General features: G+C 43.7%; 1 protein-coding gene across 1 annotated transcript in view; it reads right to left on the bottom strand.

Annotated features, from left to right (window-relative positions):
• Nucleotides 1-498: 498 nt before the first annotated feature.
• The window catches only part of DOT1L (DOT1-like histone H3K79 methyltransferase), a 61829-nt gene continuing 35903 nt past the window's right edge, over nucleotides 499-26424 (bottom strand). Inside the window, exons 17-28 of the mRNA XM_010566629.1 lie at nucleotides 23490-23591; nucleotides 22760-22897; nucleotides 21985-22110; nucleotides 20664-21145; nucleotides 20283-20406; nucleotides 19338-19484; nucleotides 17824-17950; nucleotides 15787-16016; nucleotides 14861-15066; nucleotides 14015-14079; nucleotides 12565-13536; nucleotides 499-11445 (exon numbers count right to left, since the gene is read on the bottom strand). Coding sequence (XP_010564931.1) covers nucleotides 10853-11445; nucleotides 12565-13536; nucleotides 14015-14079; nucleotides 14861-15066; nucleotides 15787-16016; nucleotides 17824-17950; nucleotides 19338-19484; nucleotides 20283-20406; nucleotides 20664-21145; nucleotides 21985-22110; nucleotides 22760-22897; nucleotides 23490-23591 — 3312 coding nt within the window. The 3' untranslated portion in view covers nucleotides 499-10852. The remainder of the gene's footprint in view (nucleotides 11446-12564; nucleotides 13537-14014; nucleotides 14080-14860; nucleotides 15067-15786; nucleotides 16017-17823; nucleotides 17951-19337; nucleotides 19485-20282; nucleotides 20407-20663; nucleotides 21146-21984; nucleotides 22111-22759; nucleotides 22898-23489; nucleotides 23592-26424) is intronic.

The raw sequence follows: 26424 nt of genomic DNA, 5'->3' as shown, positions 1-26424 counted from the left end.
TGAAGCAAGGCCTTCATCTCATTTTAAGAACCCTAGAGCGAATTAGCTTAGAAAGCATTATGGCCATCACTTCCAAAGTTTAAATACATCATTGTCTGGCTGATTTCAGTTTTATTATACTGGTGAAATTACTGGCTAAAAGGGTAAAGAGAAAATGTCACTAGGGTGGGTTTGTAATGTCACGAGCACACTAAACCCTGAGAGCTTAACTGTCCTCAGCTTTGCCAGAGCTAAATTTGCTAATTCAGGACGTGAGGGAGAGAAGCGGGAGCCTGTCCCTGCCTGCGCCGACCACTGCCGCCAGATAAAGCTGCGGTCCAGAACATCTCGTTTCCTTGGCAGACGCCAAGTGCCATCCCCTGCTGACGCCTGTCCTGCTGAAGCAGTGAAACTCCACAACAGTACGGTGTATTAAAATACATACACTTTAATATAAAGACAAAACTTCAAAGCATTGTTTCAATTACAAATCAAGGTAAAGACACAAGAAATTAAGTGGAGGGAGGGGAGAAAAAACTAACTCTTACATTTTGGAGAATTAGAAAGCCAGGGTGGAAATATATATATTATACATACATATATACACACCGGAAGAATTCACACTACTTCTATGGAGGAATGAAAGGAATGACAGTATAAAAAAAAAAAAACCACAACAAAAAAAAAGATAAATTAGGGGAAGTTTGAATTTTAAATAATTCAGTTTAATAGGCTAAATTATATAAACTAATTCCTATTCACTAGGAAACATCCCATATCACTGTTCTAAGAAAATGGGTTTTTTAAAAAATCCATTGAAAAATGGATTTTTATTAGTAGTTAAAAGTTTACTAATCAATTCCTGAGCAACAGCAACCTCATAATCTACTGCTTTCCCCATCAAAGTCCCACTCAGCGAGGGCAGGCTCTCACTCCTAAAAAGTTTAAGTAGAACAGAGACCTAAAAAGTTGGTTTTTAATTTGAAATTGATCACTTAAAAGATTAATAGGTTAAAAAAGCCAAGCAGGATGGATCAACCCATTCCACCTTTTCCTCATTAACTCCAGAAACAAGACCTTTCTAAAGAATTATGTGACTGCACCAGAAAATCAACCAGATGTACCTTGAAAAAAACCAAAGGATCAAAAACTTGAGAACTTCAGGGTTAGCATCGTAAAACTTTGAATTTTGAGACATGATATTGTTTTTAAATTATAAAAACTTAAGAAACCTCTTCAGAAAGAAGATCGCAAACAGCAAATAGACTGGAGAAGTATTTCCCATTTTTTTTTGTCTTGGGTTTAAACCCTGAAGTTCACAATAATAGCATCTTTTATTGCAATATTCAGTCTAAATAGATATTTATATGTTTATAATGCATAACGATAAATAAAATATGGCACAACAACATTTTTTAAAACTGGTAATCCATCTCAGTGAAAACCTGATATGCAAGCTACAGAAGTGTTGGAGGAAAAAAAAAAAAGGAGGAAAAAAAAAACAACTTTAACAGCCATAAAACTTCAAATACTCATACACTGACTACATATCTGTGCTTCCAAAAAATCCAATTCTTGTGATTTTTCCTCAGTGCTGCAAAGATAGTTCACAAAAACACTGTCTAGTTTCTTCTCCCCAAACTGATTTTAAAATACATTATTGTTGGTTTGCAGTCCACTGTACAACGTCCATTCCTTAACTGAAGAAATCATCGTTTGGAGCTCCCAATGCTTAACCCTCTTTATGCTTTTGGCTCAGGCAAAACAACAAAAGCAGTTTTTCAAGACAGCCACCTGTGTGAGTTAGGATAACTCCCTCCAAGAAAAAAAAACACATTGATAATCTTCAGGTTTCCATACCCTGTATTAAAAGGGCTGATTTCAACAGAGAAAACAAATGGGTTATACATAGGACTTGATCAATCAAAGCCACCTTACATCAGCATTAGGACAAAATTACCAAGTCCTAACGAATGGCTCTTCTGCGAGCAGCACCTGCGATCGGCACCAGCCGCCTCTGGCGAGGGACGGCGACCCCAGGCTGGGGAAGCGCATGTTTGTTACTAGTGCTCAGAGGTGATTAGCACCAACTCCAGACCCGGCTGAGGAAGGAAGGGCCACGGGGAAGCCTGAGCCGGGAGGGGAGTCATGATCAGCAGCTTGAAAACAAGCTCCCAGGGCTGGAAGTCTCCTCTTACAGCAACGCAGCAAAACCTCGAGCAGGGCAGGGAAGCACAGGCTGACAGAGCAGCCTTTTGTAACATAAAGGTCTAATCCTGCAAACCTCCCGTCTGCAGGGCTGGACATGGACACATGCTTTGTTCTGCAGAGCCATCCTGCTGCCTACAGCAACACCACTGTTGGGGAACACCTTGTGCCAGTGAGTCCCTGCTGCAGGAGCATCATGAGGGCGCAGGTCCCCCAGGTCCTCGTGCGAGGGCCACCGTTGTATCCACAAGAGTCACAAAGAGGTGGGCCCTCTGAATAAACTCGGAGGAGATGAAAGCGCATGCTGGCCCTCAAACTGCTCCCAGTGACTGTCCCCCCCCCAAAAAAAAAACAATCACCTGAACAAAAGCCAAGTCTACCCCGCTGCAGATACCAGCTCTGCATCTGCTGATGCTCTCCCCTGCCATGCAATCACTCAGCCTCTCCTCCGCTTGGACTCTCTTCCAAGTGGAAAAATAACGGGTGGGGGGAGCAGATGCTGCTTTCTAAATACACAATCCTAGCAAGAATCAAACCACACAGGTCCCTGGAGGCAACCCCAAGCTGCCTGTCCGTGGCCTCGTTACTCCAGAACAAAAGACCTTCTCCTGGAAGGGGAAGCCCAGCAGTATGGGAAGACACAGCCTCCTCTGCAGGGAAGGCTGGGATGAGACAGAACCTGACCACCACGGGGAGTAAACCCACCATGGTGTGGAGCACCCGACCTGCAAACGCTGTTATAGCCCCACTGCGTTCGGTATGAATCTGCACTGCAATAAAAGCAGGCGAGGCAGATCTGGCTTACATCCATCTCCTTCTTGCTCACAGCCCTCCCATTTATTTTCTGAGGCAAAGCAACTATCCCAGATATGTCTGTACAGAGAATCACAGAATCATAGAATAGTTTGGGTTGGAAGGGACCTTTAAAGGTCATCTAATCCAACCCCTGAAGAAGATGATTGAGGAAGAAGTGTTATCAATGCCTCCGAGAAGGAATCTCTTGTCCCCAGCAGGGTGAAGGCAGGCAGCCACACGCCTGACCATGCTGCACTGAGCCACACAGTGAACCCCAACCAGCCACGATGGCCAAGCAGTAGTGAAGGAATGCTCCATTTTAAAATGTTATTCAGATGCAACGGAAGAGCTTATCAAGCCTGAAACCTATCTGCTCAGCAGATTTCAAATAAAGAAGTTACTTGCTCGGGTATTAGTTTGACTGAGGGAAAAAGCAAGCTACTCAACACTTTGAGATTTAGTAACTGAGTATGACAAACAGTTGGGTGAGTTTCAGGCTGAGGAGTGTCAAGTCCTGGGGATTTGAAAGCTCTTGATTCACAAAACCCCTGACTAGGAGATCCCTTCACGATCAAGTGATGCAACCTTCCTGCCTGGGGTACTTCAGCGACTATATGTGCAATCACAGATTGAGACTCTACAAGCTCACCTTCATCCCCACATGCCCATCCACCAGCGAGTCCTGGCACAGGGGGAATTCAGGCTTCACAACCCAGGCTGAGCCCACACCCAGAGCCAAGCCAAACCCCAGCCAACAGCAGGGTGAGCACAAACTGTGAGCTAAAAGATAAAGTGGTTATCACCACCAGGAAGGAAGGAAATGAGATGGAAGCACAAGAAAATATTTCTATGTTTGTCTGGCCAAGGAGACATGAGTTGCTGCTATTAGAAGAAACTAGTCGGAGATGGTGCTGTCTCCAAATGTCATGTACATCCAGGATGCGCTGCACTCCCTGTTGTTGGCAGCTCCCCCAAAAAGCAGTTTCCCTTTCACCTCTCCCCGACTGCACCTACAACCTGAACTAAGAGAGGTGAAGATGCTTCCCACCATTATGGTTGTCCAGACCGATCCACACCTTCCTAAAGGAAGCAGCCTCATTTGCACCAACACGAGGCGATGCAGTGACAGCTTGAATTCCATGTCATCCTGCACACCAACTCAGTTGCAACAACCCAAGCGTCTATGTCCTCTAGCAATGTTTTCCCACTTTATCCCTCCGCTACACGAAAAGCGGAGAAATCCAACTCCTGGGTGCCCCACACACCTCTGGCTAATGGAAGAATTGTTGCTGAATGACTAATTTGCAGCAAATAGTGAGTTTAGGTTTAGTGCTTTTGGAGCGCTCCCAGCTTCACAGCACGGCGGGTCTCAGTGGACTGAACCCAGCAAGCACGAGCCAGAGGTAGCAAATCACCAAAAAAGGAAGAGCGTGCAAGGCTTGTTCCTCAAGGCTGACATTTAGCAGCGGGACACAGGTTTTGCTCAGCACAACACTCAGGAAGTTCCATTTTTTTTGGCAACATATGTGCTACAAGATGTATTTTAGCTTCCTGATGAGTCCCTCGCTGGCAGCAGCGGCGTGGAGGAGAAGGAACATGTGTGACAGCCACGAAACAACTGGACCCGTCAGGATGTGGTAACGCAGAAGGAATTCCTTTTTGGAACTGGGTGTTTGGCTTTGATTACTCAAAAGTATCTCCAATTATTGAAAACAGGTTTCAGACCTCTGGCACAGCACTCCTACAGTAGGGTCACGAGGGTCTTATTCTTGTAGCCACATGGATCTTAACATCTCAAAGCTATTTATTCCCTCAGCAGTCCTACAGCAAGGTAAATGCTCTCCCCATTTTGCAGACAGAGGAGAAACAAGTTGAACTTGCCCGAGATTAAGGCAAAGACAACACCACAAATCTCTTGGCAACAACATCTCCCAGCTAATGCAATACTAAGACATCAGTCCAAAACCTGCACTCGCTTGGCTTCCCATCTCATGCTACTCCCTACAAGCATTAGCTTATCAGGCACCTTCCTGGAAGCACATCTCAGTGGGGATTACTACAAAGATTTAGATTAGAGCTGCCACACAAGTAAAATGCATTGCAATTATGCAATGCATCGCAAGGTGAAGGTGCCAACAGTGCCGGGCGTGGGCGCAAGACACTGGCAAGGCCAGAGCAGCTCCAGACTCCTGCAGCGTGGGCTGCCAAGATGGAAATGTCAGGTCACGGGGAATGACAGCACGGAGGTGATGCAGAGGTAGATGAAGACCCAGTCCCAACGGACTCCAGGAGGCTGAAGCAGATGCTCAGCAGGTTGGCCAGCGGACTGAATCTCTTTCAAGTACGTCCCAACGTGTTTATTCCTGGGTCAGCATCTGGTTTCCTTTGGCCTTCCTGGATGATGGCTGGAGAGTCACAGACTCCAAAATGCTGGGGAGTTGAAAATGTCTTGATAGCACACGTGCTCAGCTACAGCAAGTGGGCTCGTGCTGCTGATCTCCGATGGCTGCTGATGAGCAAGTCCTGCAATAGACACTGGCTGACTACCGATCACCAAAGCACCTGCTACCGCAGGTGACACTGAGGGACAGAGGGAGTTTTGCTTTTCCACAACACCCACTGGAGAGCAGATGACAAACTCCTTGGCCAGGGCCTTTGCTCCAAAGGGTCATAGAATCATTTAGGTTGGAAAAGACCTTTAAGATCGAGTCCAACCATAAACCTAACACTGCCAAGTCCACCACTAAACCATGTCTGACAGTTGTGCCTTGCTCCTCAGACACCAACTCCTGAAATGCTGTGAACCTCAGGGCAAAGCAAGTCATTCCCGCAACAAGGATCTGGCCTTCCTCTTCAGCCAAGGAGGAGTGCCAGGAGCCAGCTGGGCGATACAGGCCTCGAGCAGGTGTTGGAAAGCACAGCAGGTCCAACAGAGCTCTGCAAGTCAGTTCCTTCTCCAAACAGGCATCTTTGCTAGTGTCCTGTGAGTGCCTCGGGTATGAGCACAAGCGAACCGTACCCATACAGAACAACTGATGGCAGCCGAGTTCTCTTGCTGGATGTCTTCTGCAGTTTGAGATGAAGGGCGGCACAAGAGGTCCAAGGAGCACTGTATCTTGGTCCCTTTTCAGAAAAGGATCTGATAAAAGCAGAGTGATTAAAACCTTCTACTTGTATTTCCTCATCTCTCTCATCAGGGATATAAATGATAGGGGCGAGATGTAATTAAGGCTGCTGCCCCTCCAGCAATTGCTTCAGCACAGCCTACCAGTTAAAGTCTTCAAAGACCTGAGCACTCCACCGTTTGCTGGGAAGGATGCTAAGGCAGCTCTACAACTTCCCAGTTACCCGAGGATCTGGAAGAAGCTGGAGCTGCCCAACTCCCAGGTGCAAAACATCTGGGTTACACTGTCTTCCTGGATTCCAGGACATACACTGTGTACAGCTTCTACTAGAAGCTACTGGATGTTTCTCAGCTATCACCCTCTGAGCATTTTTGCCCTTTTCTAGGTTTTCGTCTTGCTGTTAGTAACTCAGCAGGGCACACCGCTGTCAAGTCCTCTCCCACACACAAAGCAGAAAACAGTTCCAAAATGTCCCTAATTTCCAGGGCTATCAATCCTTTCCCTTTCCGGTGAGTAAGGTGGCAAATTTAGATCAACAGTTTCTGCACACAAAGGCTGCCTATGGAAGACACTTAGGAATCAACAAAATAACTGCACTTTGTCCTAAATCTCTACTAAGATTGCCAGGGATGAGGTACAGAGAAAAGGGCCTAACTGAAGTCTGTAGAGGGTAGGCTGCTATGCCACCTCACCCCCACCACTCTCTTGAACACAGCCAGCACAGCACTCACAACCTGGATCCAGGTAGCAGGAGAGAGCACGAGGGCAGAGATGTCTTGCCTACTTCAAACACAGAGGCAGGAGCTAAACAGCTAATGCATTCAGCCCAGCTTTTTGTGACTGTGGGATGCTCCGTCAGGTGGCTGGTAAGGCAGGGCTCAAGTCTAAGGTGAATGCCCAATTGCTGGAGGTGGGAGACTCATTAGGGAGCGCTAGCAACCTAGAAGGGATTTAAGGACAGTGAGTGCCTCTGACGCAGAGCAGTCAGTGCTGCCCCTCAGAGCACTGGGGCTAGCAGGCAGATGTTTCCCAAAGCCTAAACATCTTTTTCTTCCAGTCATTTCGCTGTTGCAATTCCCCTTCGTTTACTGTAGTTTCCTTTATTGGTGCTTGGTCCAGTCTGAACTATGGACCAGCGTGATTTCTACTTAATGGATCATCCTTCTCCTCACTTTGTGCACTCGAATAAATAAGTTTTTACAAGTTTACTGTGCATTGTACAATCTAAAAATAAATGAAATAAAGTATATGAAATTTATAATTTTTCATTACATCTCTATAAAATACAGCCACTGCTCAGAGCGGCACTTTCTGTACACAGAACACCAAGTCACAATACAATTAACTGCACCAGTTTGATAGTGTGGCAGCACGGTAAGCTAGATTGTGGTGTTTTTGTGAACTACCATTTAGACCTACTTAAAGCAAAGAAATACAAAAGCAAAATGCACTTTGTCAATAAATGTACACGGCTAAGCCATTTCTGAATCAAGTATCAAAACCCTACTAACAAAATACATTGTACTTGGAACAAAAACAACAAGCTGAGAAAATCTGCTACCTGCACCAGTACAGAAGCACTAAGTTCAGTCTTCCCAACGCTGGTAGAAAGGGCCTGACCAATACCAGTGATTATGCACCCTGTTCATATGCCAATGACATCCCCAAACAAGTTACCAGACTAGCTACCAAAATTCACAGTGACTTGAGTGCCACCAGCAACTGCAAATGGCCCAGTGAAGTAGTTTGAATGGGGCAGGACTTGAATTTCTGCTGTTCAAACTGTGACTGCATTGGCTGAGCTTGCCTGGGCCATGCCAGGTACTTTAGCTGCCACTCCAGAGGGGAGTACCGAGTTCTTGTTTGTAATGAACACAATTAAAAACCACCCAGTTAACAGAGTGCCTGGCTCAGTTCAAATTAAAACAAAACATTAGATAGAAGACTGCTTTTCTCCATAGCTCACACTGCTGCAAACCAAGTGGATTTTGGTATATGAACAGAGTAAGTTGAATAAATAAACTGCAGACCTTTCTGAGAACTGGGTTTGGCATTGGTCAACCCTCCAAATTCAGCACCAAGGATTCAAACTAGAGGCACAGTTCTGACGGATGAAATAGCACCGAGAGGAGGCTCTTTACATCTCTGCTGGTGTGCCAGTCCTTTATTATTCAGAGAATTTAATAATAAGTTGTATTTATGATTCTAGGTGGAATAAAATAAGTCAAAATTGTTTTCACTTTAAAAAAAGATAAATACTTTATCTAAACTATCAACAATACAAACTGGAGCTTTAAGCATTTCTTTTGCCTTTTTTTTTTTCCTTTTTTCTTTTTTACTCAGATTCACAGTAAATATTTTCTCTGTTATTTAGGTCTTTTTATGGTTTTTTTGTCCAGTAGTAAGAGAGTAGAAACCCCTGCACAGGCCAGGTGAGCACCTTTCAGTGGAAGCCGAGTGAAGTTGGTCCACGTTGTCCTTGCATAGGTCACATTGGGTTGAGGTAGAAATCCTAGTTACCTGCACAACAGGAGGAGAGGAAGAGACTCATCTAAATAAAAGACAATCTACCAAGTGTTAGATGTGTCAATCACTTCTACATTGCTCCAAGACCTCATTAGCCAGCAAAGAAGGAGCAACTCTTGACACCAACCACAATCAGATGGAAAGGATGCCTGCAAGAGTGACAAGTGGCCCCTCCCAGCCATTGCAGTTTTTAAAGCTTTCTGACAGTGTAATCATATTGAACTCCATCCTCCTATGACTGACCTTGGGGCGGGGGGGAAGTATTCCCCCACTCAGTACTTCACCTTTTTCTAGCACGCACTGATCTGCTTTGAATTTTTTATTGCTATAGGGGAGAAACATTATGAGAAGCAAAGCAAAGCAATTTATTTTAGCCTCCAATTCCAGATTTCAACCTTGATTCATCAAGGACTCTTGAGCACACGTATTCGCACCGAAGTCAATGAAACTGCTCAAATATTTGACCTATGTTAAAGAGTCACAGAGTGGGACCACAACTACGGTACGTCTGTCATACACCATCTCCTGGTAGCATTATTTCTGCTCCTTTGCTCCACAATCCAGCTTTGTCACCCAGCTACTTTTCTCCGTACGTCCCTTTTGTGCCTTGCCTATTTTGCTCGGAACCTTTTTGTGACAGGAACCATCACATCCAATGGTATGGAGTCTATCCCAACATGACCTCAGTTCCAGGTAAGGCTACTGCTTCAGCAGAAGGCTTTCACACTGTTCTCACTTGAGTTGCTCATGTATACAAAACCCCAAGCCTGACCCTTCTCGCCCCTTCTCCCCCATCTTGTTTCTATTCAGGGTCTTTCAAGCCCATTCTGTAACCACATCACACCGTTGGTCTCTGCTGGCACGCAGGGACCACACTTCTCAAAACTCTTCCTCAGCCTCACTTTCTTGTATAGAAGGACAGAGGTAATACTTACGTGCCTCACAAAAGCCTAATGAAGATTTGTTCGTGTCTGTGGAGCAATTTGATGATGAAGACACTATACACAATGCACAGTCAAAAGAATCTCTCAGGTATATTGTAATTGAGTCATATGTTTTATAAGCGGCAAAGAGTATTCAACCACATATTGTATGTAGCTTTGGTATCAGTGAACAGCAACAACATCAAAGACCTACAAGAAAAGCATGGAGCAAGCTCTGGGGCCTAACATACTGATTTAACTTTGCAAGCACAAGTTGTTACATCAGGATGCCACAGAGTATTTTCATTAACAACAGTACCCAACTCTGTGGTGGTACACTTTATTCTGGAGTTGCTCTAAAGACATTTAAATACCTGCTTCAGTAAAAATGCATACAGTCTCCGGAAACCCTCTTCACTTCTATGGCCCCAGCCTTTATGAAGCACAGACCACAGTTAACCCTGCACATTCCCTATGTTCTCATTCACAGTCTACCCCGTAAGCCAGTGATCACCAAGTGAGCATAAATACAGCATCTGATGGGAGTCTGTTACTGTTAGCCCTAGTAGACAAGTCCAATAAAGCTGCAGTGCACAGATAAATTTACAACCCTTCTTTGCTACCTGTGGTTGTGTTTTCCATTGATGCAGGAGGCACATTAACTGCAATGCAAGACCAGTGCATTTGCTCTCTAAGACAAAGCTGCAGCTTGTAACCTAGAGATTTTTAAATTTATGATTATTTAGAGCAGCTGTTGTTGACTGACAGTAAAACCAAGACCACCACATTGCCACATACAGTCACAAAGCAGCACCATCAAGCATCCTAATGCTATGCGAACATGGACTTGTGGAGATGCAACAGTCTGTGTCAGAGGGCGAGAAAAGGGGAAGGGGGGAATCAAAGTAGGCAACAACCTCTTCCAATAACTGTATAAAACCATACTTAAAAATAGACATTTCCTCCTGATTGCTGATCTTCAGAAATAAACATTTTCATTAAGTCATCTCAACCTGAACATAATCCTAACGTCAGATGAGACAGACCAGAGTTAACCATTGCGAGCACTCCTTGTCGAGAAATCCTGACTCCCAGAACGGAGAACATTAAGACTCTCCATCCTCTGCCATCAGATTATTTGCTTCCCACATTTTAGAGTTTTCTCTGTTTCACAGAGCCCATCCCCAACCTATCTCTGAAAAGGAAGAAGCATCATTCAGCATCTTGTACAAAACTCCTCTTTTTTTTTCTCTAGCCTTACCTTACAAAATAAGAACTGTTAGCTAAGCAAGCTCTTTATCGTGGCTTAACCCCAGAAAGGTGCGAAGCATAAGGAGACTGCATGCCAAGTGTAACCCACATAGCGGACGTGCCAGCTGCGTTGGACTGCGTGATCATGGGCGCGGACTGTGCCAGCGCCAAACGGGGCAGAGGCGGGTGATGGACTGTAAAGGAGGGGCGGGAAGTTTTGTGCTGGAGAGAAGCTAGCTTAATAGACAAAGAAGCATTAGCAGATTGGACAGAAGCAGCAGAAGAAGAAGATGGCAAAAAAGCTTCACCAGGTGGGATGGATGGCAGGTTCTGCAGAAGCGCAGGCTCAGAGTTAGAAGCAAGTAATGGAGGAGGTGGGGGCAATGACACGTTAGGAGGAGGTGGAGGGGAATGAAAAACGGATTGCACTGGCGCTCTGTTGAGGTGCTGAGCAGATCTAGTCTCACTAGATGTTACTAAATTAGAGGAAGGGGGTGGGAAGGATGAGGATGAGGTGCTGGCAACAGCCTGCAGAGGGTTTAAGCTTAGCACTGTGCTGCTAGAGACAGCACTGCTGCTGAAACTGGCTCCAAATTGATGAGGAGAGGAGGCAGAAGGCACCGCATGGTTAAAAATACCTGCAAACAGGAGAGAAAAACTCAGCTTCAACAGATGGGCTTTGTACAGTCTCAAGTGACAAGAGAAACAAAACAAAAAGCAAAAAAAAAAGAAAAAAGCAAAATTATAATAGTTACAGCCCCATACAAAAATATGCAGCATGAGAAGGCAGCAAGCAATGAGAGATAATGGTGCAGGCCAGGAGGTACAAAAGATTTCACTTACCTTTCCTACTGCCAACCTCTAAATGCCACGAGGAAAAATGGTCAGACCCAAGAACTGTCAGTTCTATACCACACGGGTAGACTTTTGATGAGATTACGTGGTCTCTAGAGTTGTTTATCTGAAGACTCAAACTGCTGCTCTTCCCTCCCCACCCTCCTGCTTTCCCACTTACAGGGCAGCAGAGGGGAGATTGTATTTCCAGCAAATCTATGTGCTGAGAGATGTGAGAGTTAGGATTTCCCGACATGGTGCCTGAATGATTATGGACAGGTAAGAAAAACTGCCTTGGACACTTAGTAACGGCAGGTTCAGACTATCTTCTAGTCCTGCCAGCTTATCTCCGGTTTGGGCCACAGAAGCCAAGCCTGTGCAGAATCCCAGAAGTGCAAGGTGCATATGGCATTGCCCTTCCTGGCAAAGAAATGCTCTTCGTGTCCATTCAAGAGCCAGAATGCTACGCAATTCCCAACACCATCTCCTCTGAAGAGGCACTGATGTTTTGCTCTTCCTGGATCATGCTAAATCCATTCAAGGCCTAATCTCAACCTTTACTCAAGTTGACAAGTTAGAGATCCTTAACTTGGTACCAGGACAAGTTAAATCTTTTACCTGCAGGCAGACCTAAGTTGGTTCCAACACAGCAACATCTGAACAAGCATACATTATGAAATCACAAAGTCTGGGTGTATTCTTTCATTAAGGTGATACAACAAGCTCATCTAGTAGACAAAGCTCATGAGATTTCACTGTGGGGAACTGAACTCATCCTAGCATTTCCGAGAGATAGAGAAGACTGGTTATGTGGGACAGATCTGCTTCACATCCTGCAGAAATGAAAGGGTTTCACCCCTGGAGAGGCAGTGTCAGACTTTCCTTTAGGCCCTGTCTTATACCAGAGAAAGAGTTCTGCCTACCTCCAACTGTTCCACCTGTAACCCCAGGAGAGAAGTTCCCCATAGTGTGAGAATTAGTCAGTCTGGTTGCAGCTGATGACACGTGGACCAGACTGGCAGCAGCTGGCATTGAATTAAATAAGGACTGCAATACTGAGGAATTTGTCACCGAGTTGAGGTTTGCTTGCAAGGCCATGGGGCCGAGGGGGAACTGCGATCCAGTGGTCAAAGTGTTTAGGAAAGGATGGTGTGTCTGAACAGAAGATGCTGGGTTGCCTGCTGAAGAAACAGCAGTAGAAAGGCTTTTACCATTCAGAAGGCCACCAGATGAAACAGCAGCAGAAATGAAAAGGTTGTGGCCATTTTTAAACTCCACATCTCGGTCCCTTCCTTTGCCAACCTTTCCGTTATGCTGCAAAGAGTTTTTTTCTGAAGAACCCCCAGTACGAATGCTTATTTCACCGATTTCTTTGCCTTTGACCCCTGACCGATTTAAGTCTTCTCCTTTCGTGCTGCTGAGGCCTTCGAGTTGCCTCTTGTTCAAAAAAGGATTTGTTTCTGATACCCCCACATCTTTGCTTCGCTGCGACTGGAAACCCAGGGAGCAGTTGGAAGTCGTCACATCTGAAGCCTTATGCGGAAGAGAAGCACCATCGATAAAGCTGTGTAAACCAATGTCAGTTGACAGTCCACCATTGTACGTGAACCCATTAGTGGAATTTGTACTAGGGCTGAGCCCATCTGCCCCAGACGAGGGCATGGCAATGCTTTTCCTTGTGTGTGCTGTGATCTTGGCGTCGATGGCAAGGCTATCCTCGGAGGACGGCCTGAAGGCAAACAGCGAATTCTGGCTCAGAGATGAAACCGACTGCAAGGGACTATCTGTAGTTTTGGTCAGGTTGATGTCAGATATTGGTGAAAAAGTAGATTTCCATTTACTGCTGTTCATGTTTTCGTTGCTTTGTGCTTGTTTCCTCCCAGATAAGCTGATGCCTAGTTTGAAAGAAAATTTATAAGTCAAAAAACAGCATTCGCTGAATCTGCTCATTAAGAACAGGGTTTTATCTTTCGACACCCCCATTTTATCAGTCTGTAATTCTATTTCTGGTCCAAAGGCAGAAATGTTTGTGAAGTCACCTAAAAGTCCTTAAACTTTAGTTTAATGCTCTGAAAAAGTTTGAGAACGCTGATCTACTTTTTCCTTAGTCTTTGTACTACAGATCTCTCCCAAAATCCTGAGTCTGAGAAAAAAACGGTCGGATCTTTGGTGACCTGTGACTACAGAAAGAACTGACCCAAAATCTGCAATTATCAGCCATCTGTCTTAATCACGATTATGCAAAGCCCTGGCAAAACTGCACCCCCCTCAGCAGCACAGAAAAGCCTGCTACTGACTAACAACTTCAGCCAGTGGCAGACACCCATTCCCAAGTCCAACCTTTACAAGAAATAAAACATTCCTCACACCTACCATTTTCAACAGTCTTCTGTGGAGATTTGCTTTCCAATGATATTGTTGCAATTTTCCTCTCAATTCTAGTGGGAAAATAAAAAGGTTATAGCTCTCATTGCAGACCTTTGGTTGCACATTCACCCTCATAACCTATCTTCCTCATGTTCACGTCTTAACAGTTGACTAAAGTATGTAAAGCTGTCAGCTAGACTGCCGTATGTTACACTAAAGGAACTTAAAAGCATAAAAACAACCACCACAAACTTTAAGTAGAAGCTATTACAGAATTATTGCTCTTTGCCAAGATTAGCGCACATTCAGAGGACTTCATTGTTGCTTTTCTTTCACAACAAGAAGTAGGCTGTTGCTCGCATTTCTATAGTGGTTACTTTTCCAGCACCTTAAACAAGAAAAAAATTGCACCCCACAGGCAGGCAAAGGGTAGCAAGTACTCAATTTTCAGAGCAACACATCAACAGTTTGGGGCAGGAAGTGAAGAATTTTGAATCAAGCTGAAACTGGTAGTGAATAGGAGACAGATTCTTAGTTAAAGATTGTACACACAGCCTCAGTATTCCTACAAAGCAACATAGTAAAAAAAAAAAAAAATCATTTCTACACTAATTCTTTCAGAGGCCAGACTCCATCAGCCTTGCAAACACAGCAACAGTAGGTCCCCACATTCAAGTACTACTTCTTAAATACCTTCCCTATTCACAATTTCAGCTGTATAAGAGGCTTGGCATAATGCAATTGGTCTCCAAGCAAAGGGAACAAAGAAGGCTTAACACACCTCTCCAGTTTAGAGCACCGTTACCAGCTCTCAGAGAAATCTCATCCTGAAACCTACGCCTTTGTATTCACCTGCTGCTATTGTGCTCATCTTCAGATCCCTGCTCTTCATCTGATGTTAGAGGAGAGTAATGAACGCCATTGGTCTGAATGAGGGGCTTTTCCTTTTTCAGTACCGGGGGCTGGTCATTGTCCTGGTAAGGAACAGGAGAGTTCTTCAGGGAGTTTTCAGGAGAGGAAATGGCTGTTATTTCTAAAGGCTGGTTAATGTTATTGACCTGGGCAAGAAGGAAAGAAAGCAGTTACAGATGAGACTATCCCTTTAGAAACAAAGCATCTTGTTAAGGATATTAAAAGCAGGCTTAACTTGCTCAGCTTTAGGATATGCCGACAGCTGCTTGTTTAGCACTGCTGCTGGTATATTCCACCACCCTGCATTAGAACCCGGCATGAAAGCTTAAATATAACTTGGAAAAATATCTAATTTTCATTCTTTGATTTTATGTTTAAACGCAAAAACGAAGACATGGAATAATCACGTTTCTTTTCAAACTATCATTGCAGGATCCACATGAACACAACTTGTATAGCTGGCTTAATTATGCAAGAATGCCATATGCTTCTGGCACTCTTACACTATTTAGTCAATCTTAGTTTAAACTATTTTCAAAATATTTAACCTACAGCCTAAAAATCAACTTCACTGCAGAAACAAGCTCTTTGTCATAAGAGAAGAGATTATTTTTATTTTTAATATTCTGACAGCAAAGAACTCTGAAGATGTTCTACCTATACAGAAATAGTTCACCAACTTTTCAGCAGTTCTCTTGCCACTCAGAGGGGCCATTTTCACAAAGGATCTTCAGACCAATTCTAGCTACTAGCACTGTAACAGCCTGCAAGTATGCTGAAGAATAGAACAGTTGAACCTTATTTCTAATTCAAAGAGCTTTCCCAGGCCTGCCTTTCTTGCTAGAGCTCTTCATTTTTGCCCTTACCATGGAGTTGATATTGAGCGGTGAACCTGATGGTTGTGTAAAGAGTCCAGACACAGTAGGTAAGGATTTGCGTTTAGGGGAGACCCCGGAGTTCCCGCTGAGATTCCCAGTAGAGGATCTCTTCCGCCGGCCTCGCTTCTTCCCATCCTGCGCGTGTGCTTGGCCACAGTCCAGCCGAGCGCTCGTGGGCAGAGGACTGTGCTTGTTGGAAGGGGATTGTTTTACATGTCCTGTATTAGGAGAGATTGTAAAGATGATTCTTCTCTTGGCCTCGTTCTCAGGATCTGAAAACGCTGCATCAGACTGAAGATCCCCCTTTGTTCCTTCGGCAAACATCTTCTGAGCATCTGCATATTGCAATACCCCTACCAGGCTCTGGGAGGTGCCATTTAACCTGGGGCTTGTTGAGTGCTGGTGAGCAGGGGAGTTTTGCCCAGAGTTCCTTGACTGCATCATTAGCAAAGGATGTTGTGGAGTGGAACTCCGAGACCCTACTGAGTTAAACAGACTCCCAGAGTCGTCCAGAGCTGCCTGATCAACACTATGGTTAAGATGGGCTGGGCTGTTTGTAAGATTTCCATTGACTGCCACGGAGCCAGAAGAGTAAGAAAAACCTGTTGAAAGGGAAAGTTATACATCATTGCTTCTGCTGAGTGATAGTTCACAGTGCTAGATTTCTGGGATGACTGGGAGTGATTTCAGCTCTACCTGCATTAGATCAGCCAGTGGCCATGTATTACATGGAAAACTGCACAGCTGCTTTTTACACAGTGCAGTTGAGAACGTGGCTCTGTGTGCTGACAGTTTCAGTCAGGGTTTAATGATTTTTCACTACTCTTTTGCCAGTTCAGGAAAATTCAGGTGTTATATGGAGATATCCTATGCTCTATCCGATTTTTAAATGGAATTCAAGTATAAGTTTCTTTTGAACTATTATGCCTGTTGAAATCAGGGCTCTTCTACTCTCAATTCCTTCCTATCATCAAGGAAACAGACAGCCAAATTCAGTCCATTTCCTTCTCCAAAAAAGAAGGGACTTTGTCATCCACACAGCTCACCTCCTTCTCAAAATTAAACAAAAGGCTGTGGCTTAGGAAGTGACAGGGGATCTTCAAAGAAATTGTGACAGAAGAATGCCATATGGGAGGAAGCTTGGAAAGGGAATTACATATTTGTCACGGTGTATCATAAATAGGTTTAGGGCTCCAGTAAGGCCTTGTCTCTGGGCTGTCTAAATGAAGGGGGTAGAAGGGAACATATTATTGTTTTACAACACGGATTTTTTTTAAATACTTCATTGGTTTTATAGAAAACTGCAGCCAAGCCCTTCTTTGCAAAACAGATGCTAGAAACAACACAAGCCCCTTGAGGTGGTAAACATTAAGAACAAGTGCACTCTCTGATGAGGGATCAGCTGTAGAATAGCTTCTGTATGCTAGAACCTACTTTTCCTGGTCCACATTTCCATATCCTGAATAGCTAAAGGCCACAGTTTCAGCAGATGAGCAAGTTCAGAAGCAATGTCTGCACTTAAAGGTATCCCTACCCTCTCCCATTTGACCTTTCTTCCTACTCGGATACTTGTGCCTTTACAACTGCTCATGAGGCACCATTGTGACCTACATCAAGAAATTAATTTTGTTATTAAAAAACCTCCACCACCCTGTAAAATAAAACTTCTAAAGCCAGATCATCAGCTCATAGCATAGCTATGCAACACTTTGCCACAGGTAGGAATCTCTTAATCCACATAAATAATTGCTTTTGTAAATTCTTCTATTTACACTGCAAGGTGCTGCAGTTCAGGTAAAGGCATGTCAAACCAGTACTTCATGCCAGAATGCAGCCAAGCTGTAGGCACGTACTGTCTCAAAACATCATCATCCCTGATTCTTTGGTGTTGTTACAAAACACACGTTTATCTAGCACTCTACTGCCTGAATGACCTGACAAGAAGTGCTCAGAAAACTCCGATGCCTGCACTTGGGGGTGCTGTCACAACAAGACAGTGCACCTTCACATAGACGAGGCTGTTACCTGAGGTAGCCAAAGCCAGTGGCTTGTTTCCAGCAGCATTGCTTACGCCATTATGAGAACTAGCACCAATCTGCTTTTCAAGTGTCGATGAGTCTCTACTCTGATGAACTGGGCTAGGTGTGCTTCTCTGGGGGGAGAGAAAGAGGCATTTTAGTACAGGAAGTATACTCAAAAGTCAACAGTTTAAACAAAATTCACATGCATTAGTAGATCTACAAGGAAAGTGGCTCTACTTCCTAAACGTCCTAGATTTTTCTTGTTTTGAGAAAAACATAGATCAGCATGTTATGGGACAAAAATAAATACCGTGAATAATTATACTGCAATAGTATCTAGCACACAACAGATACCATGCAGATAGAGGGAGAACAGGCTGATCATCCCAGAAAGTTTAGACTCAGGACAGCACTGCAATCAGAGAATGAATGCCTCAGTCCACTGTTTCACAAGCAGACAGAAAGGAAACAAATGGTTGTATCATGTCCCCAAGCCTGCGCACACGAAGTTTCCCAAAACAACCCCAAACTGAACATGAAATGCATTAGCCTATGTTCTCTTGTACACTATCAAAGGGTACGATCAACAAGCGGTATTTTCCTAAAGCAGGCAGAACAATTGTGAAATGGTAGCCTGAATAAACAATGTGTTGAAGTGAGAAATGCCATCCAGAGCTAACATTCTCTCTCTCTGAGGACAGAAGACTTCTGCTTGGAGCTGGGCAGACTGTAGTTCTGCTACAACTAAAAGTCTACAGCTGGAAAAAGATAATGGATTCAATACTATGAAACAACTCCAGCTTTCCCAATATGGGATTGTAAGGCAAGCATCTCTGGATGGATTCTAAATGCACAGCTCTTGTGAAAGCAGCAAACACTCCTCAGTTCTCTACTGTAACACTTTTGTCACATTTATGAGAAACTGGACCAGGCTTTTTAAAACTCCTCTACCACTGAGTGTGGCATGAACTTATCAGGATTTCAAAAAGAGATGGCCCCAAAAGTTCTCTAGTTGCTCTCTGCTGCTACAGAGCAGTCACTCACACGTTAAGTTATTACAGCCTTGAGTTGCTATTCAAGTTCATCCTACACACGTATGTAATAAAGATAGACAATTTTGAGGTGACCAAACTGAGGCAGAAGAATTTGTCTCTCAGGGTCATGCAAGAAAGCAGGGGCTAAGAACAAACTGACACGTGTGATTCCTCTGCTTTCACTGCCACAGACTCTCAGACTCTGCGCCTTTTCCACCCAGCCAGATATTTAAGACTAGGATCTCTTGAGGCAGGTACTTTACTTTCCTTCCTGGCTGAAACACCACCACCCCCCACACACATGAGGAAAAATCTACAGAATGACTAAGAGCCAAGAGGATGCATCCTAACAGCAGCCTCCCCCGAAGTATCAGACATTCAAGATTCACAACCCACTAAGGATTCTGGTGCACAGCACAGCACCCCATTACTGCCCAGTGTGATTTTAGTTAGGGATGGAAAGTGTTGACAATCCCTTACTCACCACCTTCTCAACACGGCTAGGTAGGACTACGCTGGCCAGAGGGATACTAACAGGGAGTTTATTGGGCTGCACTGTGCTGAGAGGAATACTGATAGGTAGGCTGGTGATAGTTTCTCCATTACTCACAGAGGTTCTCTCTCTCAAAACCTGTAAATGCAAAAGAGAAAGTAATGTTCTTAACCACATGCTATTACTGAAAAGACTTCTTAAACTAATGGTAGCCTGCTCATTTATATTTTGTGTGACATCCTCCCCTCCCCTTTCATTTTTAAAGAATTACAAAAAGAGTGATGACTATATAGCAAAGACAGGGCATGCATGGAGCAGCTTTGTTACCAACACCAGACTATTGGGACAGCAATATCCAACAGCATAGAAATATGTAAATTAAAGCTACTGCTGGCCCCAAGCATAAGGAAAAGGATGCCTTAGGCAAGCTCATTTTCCAGTGTCTTTGTTAGAGCTCTGTGAAAAGCACTCATCTGACAGAATTTGTACAGGCCCTCTGTATGCAGAAGATGTAGTAGCCAGAAATATTTCCATGGTAACCTCCTACTGGAAGGCACCTGCTTGCTCTGAAATGAGCACCGACATGATTCATGGCTGGACCAACTACGTGGACGATTTTTTGCTATTTTTATTTTTTTAACTGTGAAAGAGTCTACTTTTCAAGTTCAAGTAGACATGTACCAGACCAAAAAGAAGTCCTACTGCATTACTGGCACAGTTCATATGCAAACCAGTAACTCAGAGGTAAGCACATCTTTCATGAGCACAGTATTCTCCTCCTCTGGCCAGCTCCTTTTTATTGTATGACACCTACTGTATTTTCCATGCCAAGCTGACCACAGAAAGGAACATGCCTGCACTCCTTAGTTTAGCCAACTTTTTCTTTGTTCTACCAGGTGTAACATCTCTGCACTTGAGCACAAGCAGATCTCTTACCTTCTCGCCTGCAACTGGTAAGGCCGCTGGGGAAGAGGGCCGAGTTTCCTGAGGACTCAGCTTTATGCCATTTGAAATACCAGGGCTTGGATATGTAAGGCCATTCTCTTTGACATGGTCAGCTCTGGAACAGAGATGTACAATCGTTAGAATACAAAAGCTAATGACTTCTCTTTTGCAAGGAGTTTCTGTACCAAAATCAAGGCACTGTACCACCTCATTTACCCAATCAGCTGGCACTGCTGATTTTCTTGAAACAAAACTTCTAAAAGTGTATAAACCTCCACTTTCAAAAATATTTTTCCACAATCCAAATAAACCACTCTTATTAAAACAAGCAATTACCCCTCCTTTCACATCCAGGGAAAGGATCACTCTTACCTCTGTATCTCATTAGTTGCTGCTTTTCCATTGACTCCATGATCTTGATTCAAGTGTCTCCTTAGTGCTATTTTAGCTGGGGAAAACCTGGTATAATCAGGTAAGGACAAGCTTGTCATCTTGTCTGCCTTCTGTCTGCTGCTGTGGTTTGGGGTGCACGGAACTATTTCTTGGTCCAAGTGAGAGGTCGTGTACTGAGGGGTGTTCTGCTTGGAAGAGGGCCTGCTAAAGGTGTTATGAATTTCATAGGGAGTAGCATGGCCATTCATGGACAGTTCAGGGCTCATGCCATTGATGTGGGGCATAGGAAACTTAGAGCATTCAAGCTCCAGTTGGAACCTGCCATGATCAGCCTCAGGATCACGGCTCAAATGGTTTTTATTGCGTAGCTGTACTGACAGTGACTCATCAGACGGCGTGTACGATTTCAGCTGCATGAGCTCCTGCTGTCTTTGACTTTTCTCAAGTTCCACAATGCTGATCTTTAAATGAAAAAGAGGACAATGATTAAAGACCACACTTAATAATTATATCATGTTATGGAGTTTTGTCTCAATATGCTTCTCAGGAAAAGTGGCCCCATTTCTAGGAACAAAGCAGCACAATTGACCCCAAATTTGAGAAACAAATTTCAACATGCTGCTCTGAGCTTGAGACCAAAAGGCACAAGTAAGGGAAATGGCTCAGAAACTCTTAGAAAGCACTTTTCAGATCTTTATCTCCAACTTATAGAGAGAGTATGGAGTAACTCAATATTGCCAGTCATTGAAGGAAACGGTCACTCCATGTCAAGGCATCCAGCAAAAGGCTGGATTAGCTCTAGAGCTAATCTCACAGTGAAAGAAAAGTTCTACAGACACGGGAGTTTAATTTCTTTTCACTAAGGTAAATGACATTCTGTGGGAACCGATTCCTGAATCAAGACATCAGAGCACACATGCAAACAAGCAGGACCTTTCTTTTCATGAGGTCATGCTTTTAAATTATATTTATTGGTAAACCATGATTCCTTCTTCCACAGCATTACCAAGGAATCAGATCATAGCATCTACTTCCTTTAAAAGCTATCTACATCCTTATTCTTCAAGTTTACTAAAATCCTCTAATAGAAAGCTTAATCTCTGGGGGGAAAAAAAGGAAAAGAAAAAAAAGAAGGGCAGAAAAGGGAGGAAAAAAAGGGAGGAGGAAGGGGGAGAGGAAGGAGGGGGTGGAGAAAAGCAGCTTATCCTTTAACATCATATTTAGTCAAATACCCATAACTGGCCCATTGTCCAAGAGCTACCCAAAGCTGGTGACTCTAGATTTGTTTCTTGCTCTCTACCTGCAATTCCAAACAGTGCTTTTGTTTCTCAGAAATCTGATTCTTCAATGCCTGCTTCTCTTTCAGCAAGTTCTCCAGTGACAATGTTGACCAATCCAGCTTCAGTTCTTCACACCGTGCCTTAAGCTGCAAAGACACAGGATAAACAGATCAAAAGACAACTTTCACCACTTCACACCAGCCAAGGTGCAAGCTGAAAGCCAGCCACCTTTCAACTGGATATATGCAAGAAGCTTCTTAGCCCATTGAAAACTCCTCTCAGCTTAAGCCAAATGCCATCAAAATGGTCCTGTGGTCCCCAGGTAATGTGGCAGGAGGTAGCCTGGTTCATTTTAGAAACCGTTATCACTCACCCTCCCTACCCACTTCCACATCCAGATTTCCCCCTCACCTACCTTAACAGTTTGAGTTACCACAATGAACACCACAAGAGTTATGGCTACCACAAAGCAAGCACTACACAAACTTCATGGCCAGCGAGATCCAGATTCAGCAACAAATGCATATACAGGTGCAAAGCTGTTTATGGGGGACAGCCAAGGCCAGAGCCAACTGTCACCTCAGCATTTGCTTAGAGGTAAAGGTCACCAAGAAGAAGGACCATTTGCATTCTTTCCCCCATCATTCTTCTCCGTTAAGACAAGCTCTAGCAGTTGTATGATCTTTCATTCGTTAAGATACCTTGAAGACAGGGGCAGCCCTCAACTCGTGACCTGTCCTCCTTTACATAAATGGGAGCATCACCCTGCTACTCAGGCACAAGCATTGTACACACCAGCTGTAAGCTCTGGTTCCTGAGTTCACTGTTATCCTTCTCCAGCTGTTTCGTCTGTTCTTTCAGTTGCTGATTGTGAGCAGAGATTTCCTTCTGAGCCTGAATCAGGTCATTGTATGTTAGAGCTTTAACTCCCAACTACAAGATGAAGAGTGAGAAGGAAAGAGATCATTCAATAAGGTCTTGACACCCTAATTCCAGACAACTGTCACATTCAAAAGTGACATTAAGGAGATCTGCAGAACCTATGCAGCTCATAGGAAGTCCCCCAGCATTCTCCAAGGCACTTTGTCATTGCAAGAGGATAACAAGGAAGGACAAAAGTACCTCACTTGTAGCTGTGTTCCAGCAATTCAACTTTAAAAACAGCATTTAGTTTCTTGCCAGCCATAAGAACACTATTTTTTTAGAGAACCACCACATTTCCTTCTGTGCTTCTGAACTTGCCCTGGCAAAACAGTTTGTTCAACCAGCAGGGGATGCATCCTTTACTAAAATACCACAGTGTCTGTGGCCTGTCACCTCCTTCCCTTGGATATAGAGTGGCACACAATTTCAACAATGAAGATAAAACATAAACAAAGAGCGATACAGATTCCACATTATTTAGCATGATCTGCTGCAAAACAGAGGCTGAAGACCTGAGACTACTCTGGTCTTACTTATTTTTATCAAAAATGTTTGCATGCAGATGACTAACAAGCATCAACTTCTACCAGATCAGGGCTACCTCATCAAGTTTCTGCTGAAAAAGACGTTTTATTTCCTCTTTCTGTGCCTGGCAGTGGGTGAATAACTGCTGTGCTGTTCCCAGTAACTGAGCATTCTTTTCCTGGAAGAGGGAAGAGTGAGAAAATACACTTTTAGCACCAAGTGCAGCATGGTCCATCTTAATAAGATGTTTACATCTAGTTTGTATAGCAAGCTGGGAGTGAATCTGAGCTCAGAGGGTCAATGTATGAACTAATCTAGCTCTATCTCAGACTTCTGTGAGACTTTATTTGTTAGTGTTCAACACTTGGTGAAGTTAAGTCAGCTGAAAAGAGCTTTTAAGTAGTTTTTTCTGCTATATGGTAAAATACAATCAGGACAGTCTTAAAAATTCATTTTTATCTTCCTAGTGCATTGTAAAGAAGTAGTAATAATCACATTCTACAGAGCAGAAATGGAACTGGAAAAGATTAGCTGTATGAAATCTGTTACTAAACTGGGAGCAGAATCTAAATCTCCAGAGTCCCAATTCAGAGTTTTCCTACACAATACCCATGGAAGACATGCAGTAAATGAAAAGACACTGGGAGAGGTAGGAAGAAAGTCATAAATAAGCCAAACCACTTGTACTTCTAATGCCAAAATTACTTCAGCAAGCCACCCAACCCTTCCACTCGCAGAACATTTCCTGCCCCTAACATTCCTTAACTAGATACTTGCTTACTCATTTCATGGTCGTGCACTATGTGAGCGGCAAAGGGCAAGGATAGGACTGGCTAAAGAGTCTCATTTATTCAGTTCCCACTTGAAAGATGAGTGCAGCAAGAAGAGCGAACTCTGGAGATTACACTTTTCTCTCCAACTTTTGCTGCTGAGGCCAAATGGGAATGGTGCAGAAACCGAGCCATCACTCTAGAAAAAGTGGAGGACAAGGGCAAAAAGCACCTTGATCTTCCAAGCAGGGAAGCAGCAGTGCGAGAAAACACAGGACGTGGCATACAGTTCTTGTTGCCTCTCATGCCAACAACTTAAGAAAACAGTTGAGTCACTGCAATGCTAAACGGACTGCCATAGGTGATGGTGAAAAAAACATTTATGCTTTCAACATCAGTCATTTCATTCAGCCTTCACAAGCAGTGGAGGAGCTGACAGCACCATCTAAGGGTAATCTGGTGAACTAGCAGCTCACAGCATCTTGTTTATTTTAAAATCATATTACAGAAACATTTTTCTTGTACTTGAAAAACCTTCATGTAAGAGGGAGTTATTAAATAGACTATAAAACAGCACCTCATCCAGCAAAGTTCTGCTTCTGCCTTTGTGAAGTTTAACTTGCCATGCTCTCCGTGTAACACTCCATTAAAAAAAAAAATTCATACTGAATTCCTCATTTTAATCTCTTAAAGTATGAAACAGCTGTCACACCAACACAAAGTGATTACTTTTCCACACTCTCAATTTATGCTTTCAGTGTACGGCACAATACTTGCATACTATCATTTCTCACGCTACTTTCTGTGCAAGGAGGTAAGTTAACTTTATGCTGACTTTCCTGACAAGTACAGAACAAGCAGAAAAATATGCTGCTTAAGGAAAAAGTTGAAAATTCAGAGTGCTGTTTGACTGTGAAAACAAATGGAAACAACCGTAGAAAAAAGGTTTGCATGAACAGTACCTCAGCACCAACCAGTAATGAACAGGGTGGCACAAGTTAGCCTCTCTCATCTGCAAAAAGAGTTCCCATTACGGAAAACCCCATAAAACAATGATATGGCTTTATGTTGAGACTTTCGCAAAGGCCACAGAGCAAAGGAAAGCTCCAGAGGGGCTACCAAAAGCTGGAACTGGCCAGAAGTTAAAGATTATTGTTGAGCTCTACAGGGAAAGGTTCCTCCATAGAAGTAGCAGGCACAGTCTCTCTCATTAGGGCTAATTTATAAAGCAATTAAATTATTCATAATTGAGGTAAAGCAATACAAGAAGAAAAAGTGTTTAGGCAGTAAATCTCCTCCCTCTGCTGGGGAAATGGCTCCATAGCAGAGAACAATGCCACACTTCACAGCTGCAGGATTTTCTTCACCTTTCCATGTATTTCAACCCACAACTTAGTAAATCTACACTTTGCCCACCAGTGCAATCTTAACACATTAAGATAATCAATACTAAGGATGCTTCATTAAGTCTCTTAAGTCAGTGATGACAGTTCGGTTTTTTTAATCCCATACTTCAATTTGTTACAAGTTTAATGAGCCATCCTGATGCTACAGTACTCAATTCATTTAGGCTTTCCTACAGTGGGAAAAGAATAGATGTCAAAAACCAAAATATTCAGCTCCAAGCAATTAGTATCTGTGTTTTTCAAGATAGTCCTCATTCAAAGTTGCTACAATCTTTACCTAGAGTAAGCACAGTTTAGTTACCTAAGATCAGTTTGACTAGCAGCTTGCAGGATGCATCCATGTAGGGAAGCCCCTCTAAGTGGAGGGCAGGAATGTATTCAGGCAGTGCATACTGCTGGAGAAGCTGACTCCCACCTCTTGCTCCTCTGACCCATGAGACATTTAGAGAAGAAAAGTAGCTGCCAATCCCAAATGGGAGAAAAGGGCAGGGTTCAAGATGCCAGCTTCTTGCATAGGTACACACAGCTTCATGTCAGAATAGAGGAAAAAACAGACATACTGAAGTATGTCTTATTAGGTGGAGGGGCACGAAAGGGAAGAGGGGAGGTGCATCTCTCCCAGTTTGCCGATGGGAAATTTAAGCACACAAAGACTGACAGAGAGTTAGCAATAAAATCCCCAGGTACAGCCTAAGCATTACTCTGGTAGAATCTTTATAATTGGCCTGGTGCAGCACTGGTGTTAAGTGTACACAATTCCAATCTCCAGCATTTCCTGCCCCCCCCCCCCCCCCCCCCCCCCCCCACCCCCCCCGCCTCCCGCACCTCTTTCGCC

The sequence above is a fragment of the Haliaeetus leucocephalus genome, unplaced genomic scaffold (genome assembly GCF_000737465.1).
Source record: "Haliaeetus leucocephalus isolate CR32 unplaced genomic scaffold, Haliaeetus_leucocephalus-4.0 Scaffold215, whole genome shotgun sequence".
Taxonomy (NCBI): Eukaryota; Metazoa; Chordata; class Aves; order Accipitriformes; family Accipitridae; genus Haliaeetus; species Haliaeetus leucocephalus.
This window is presented reverse-complemented; position numbering and strand designations above follow the sequence as displayed.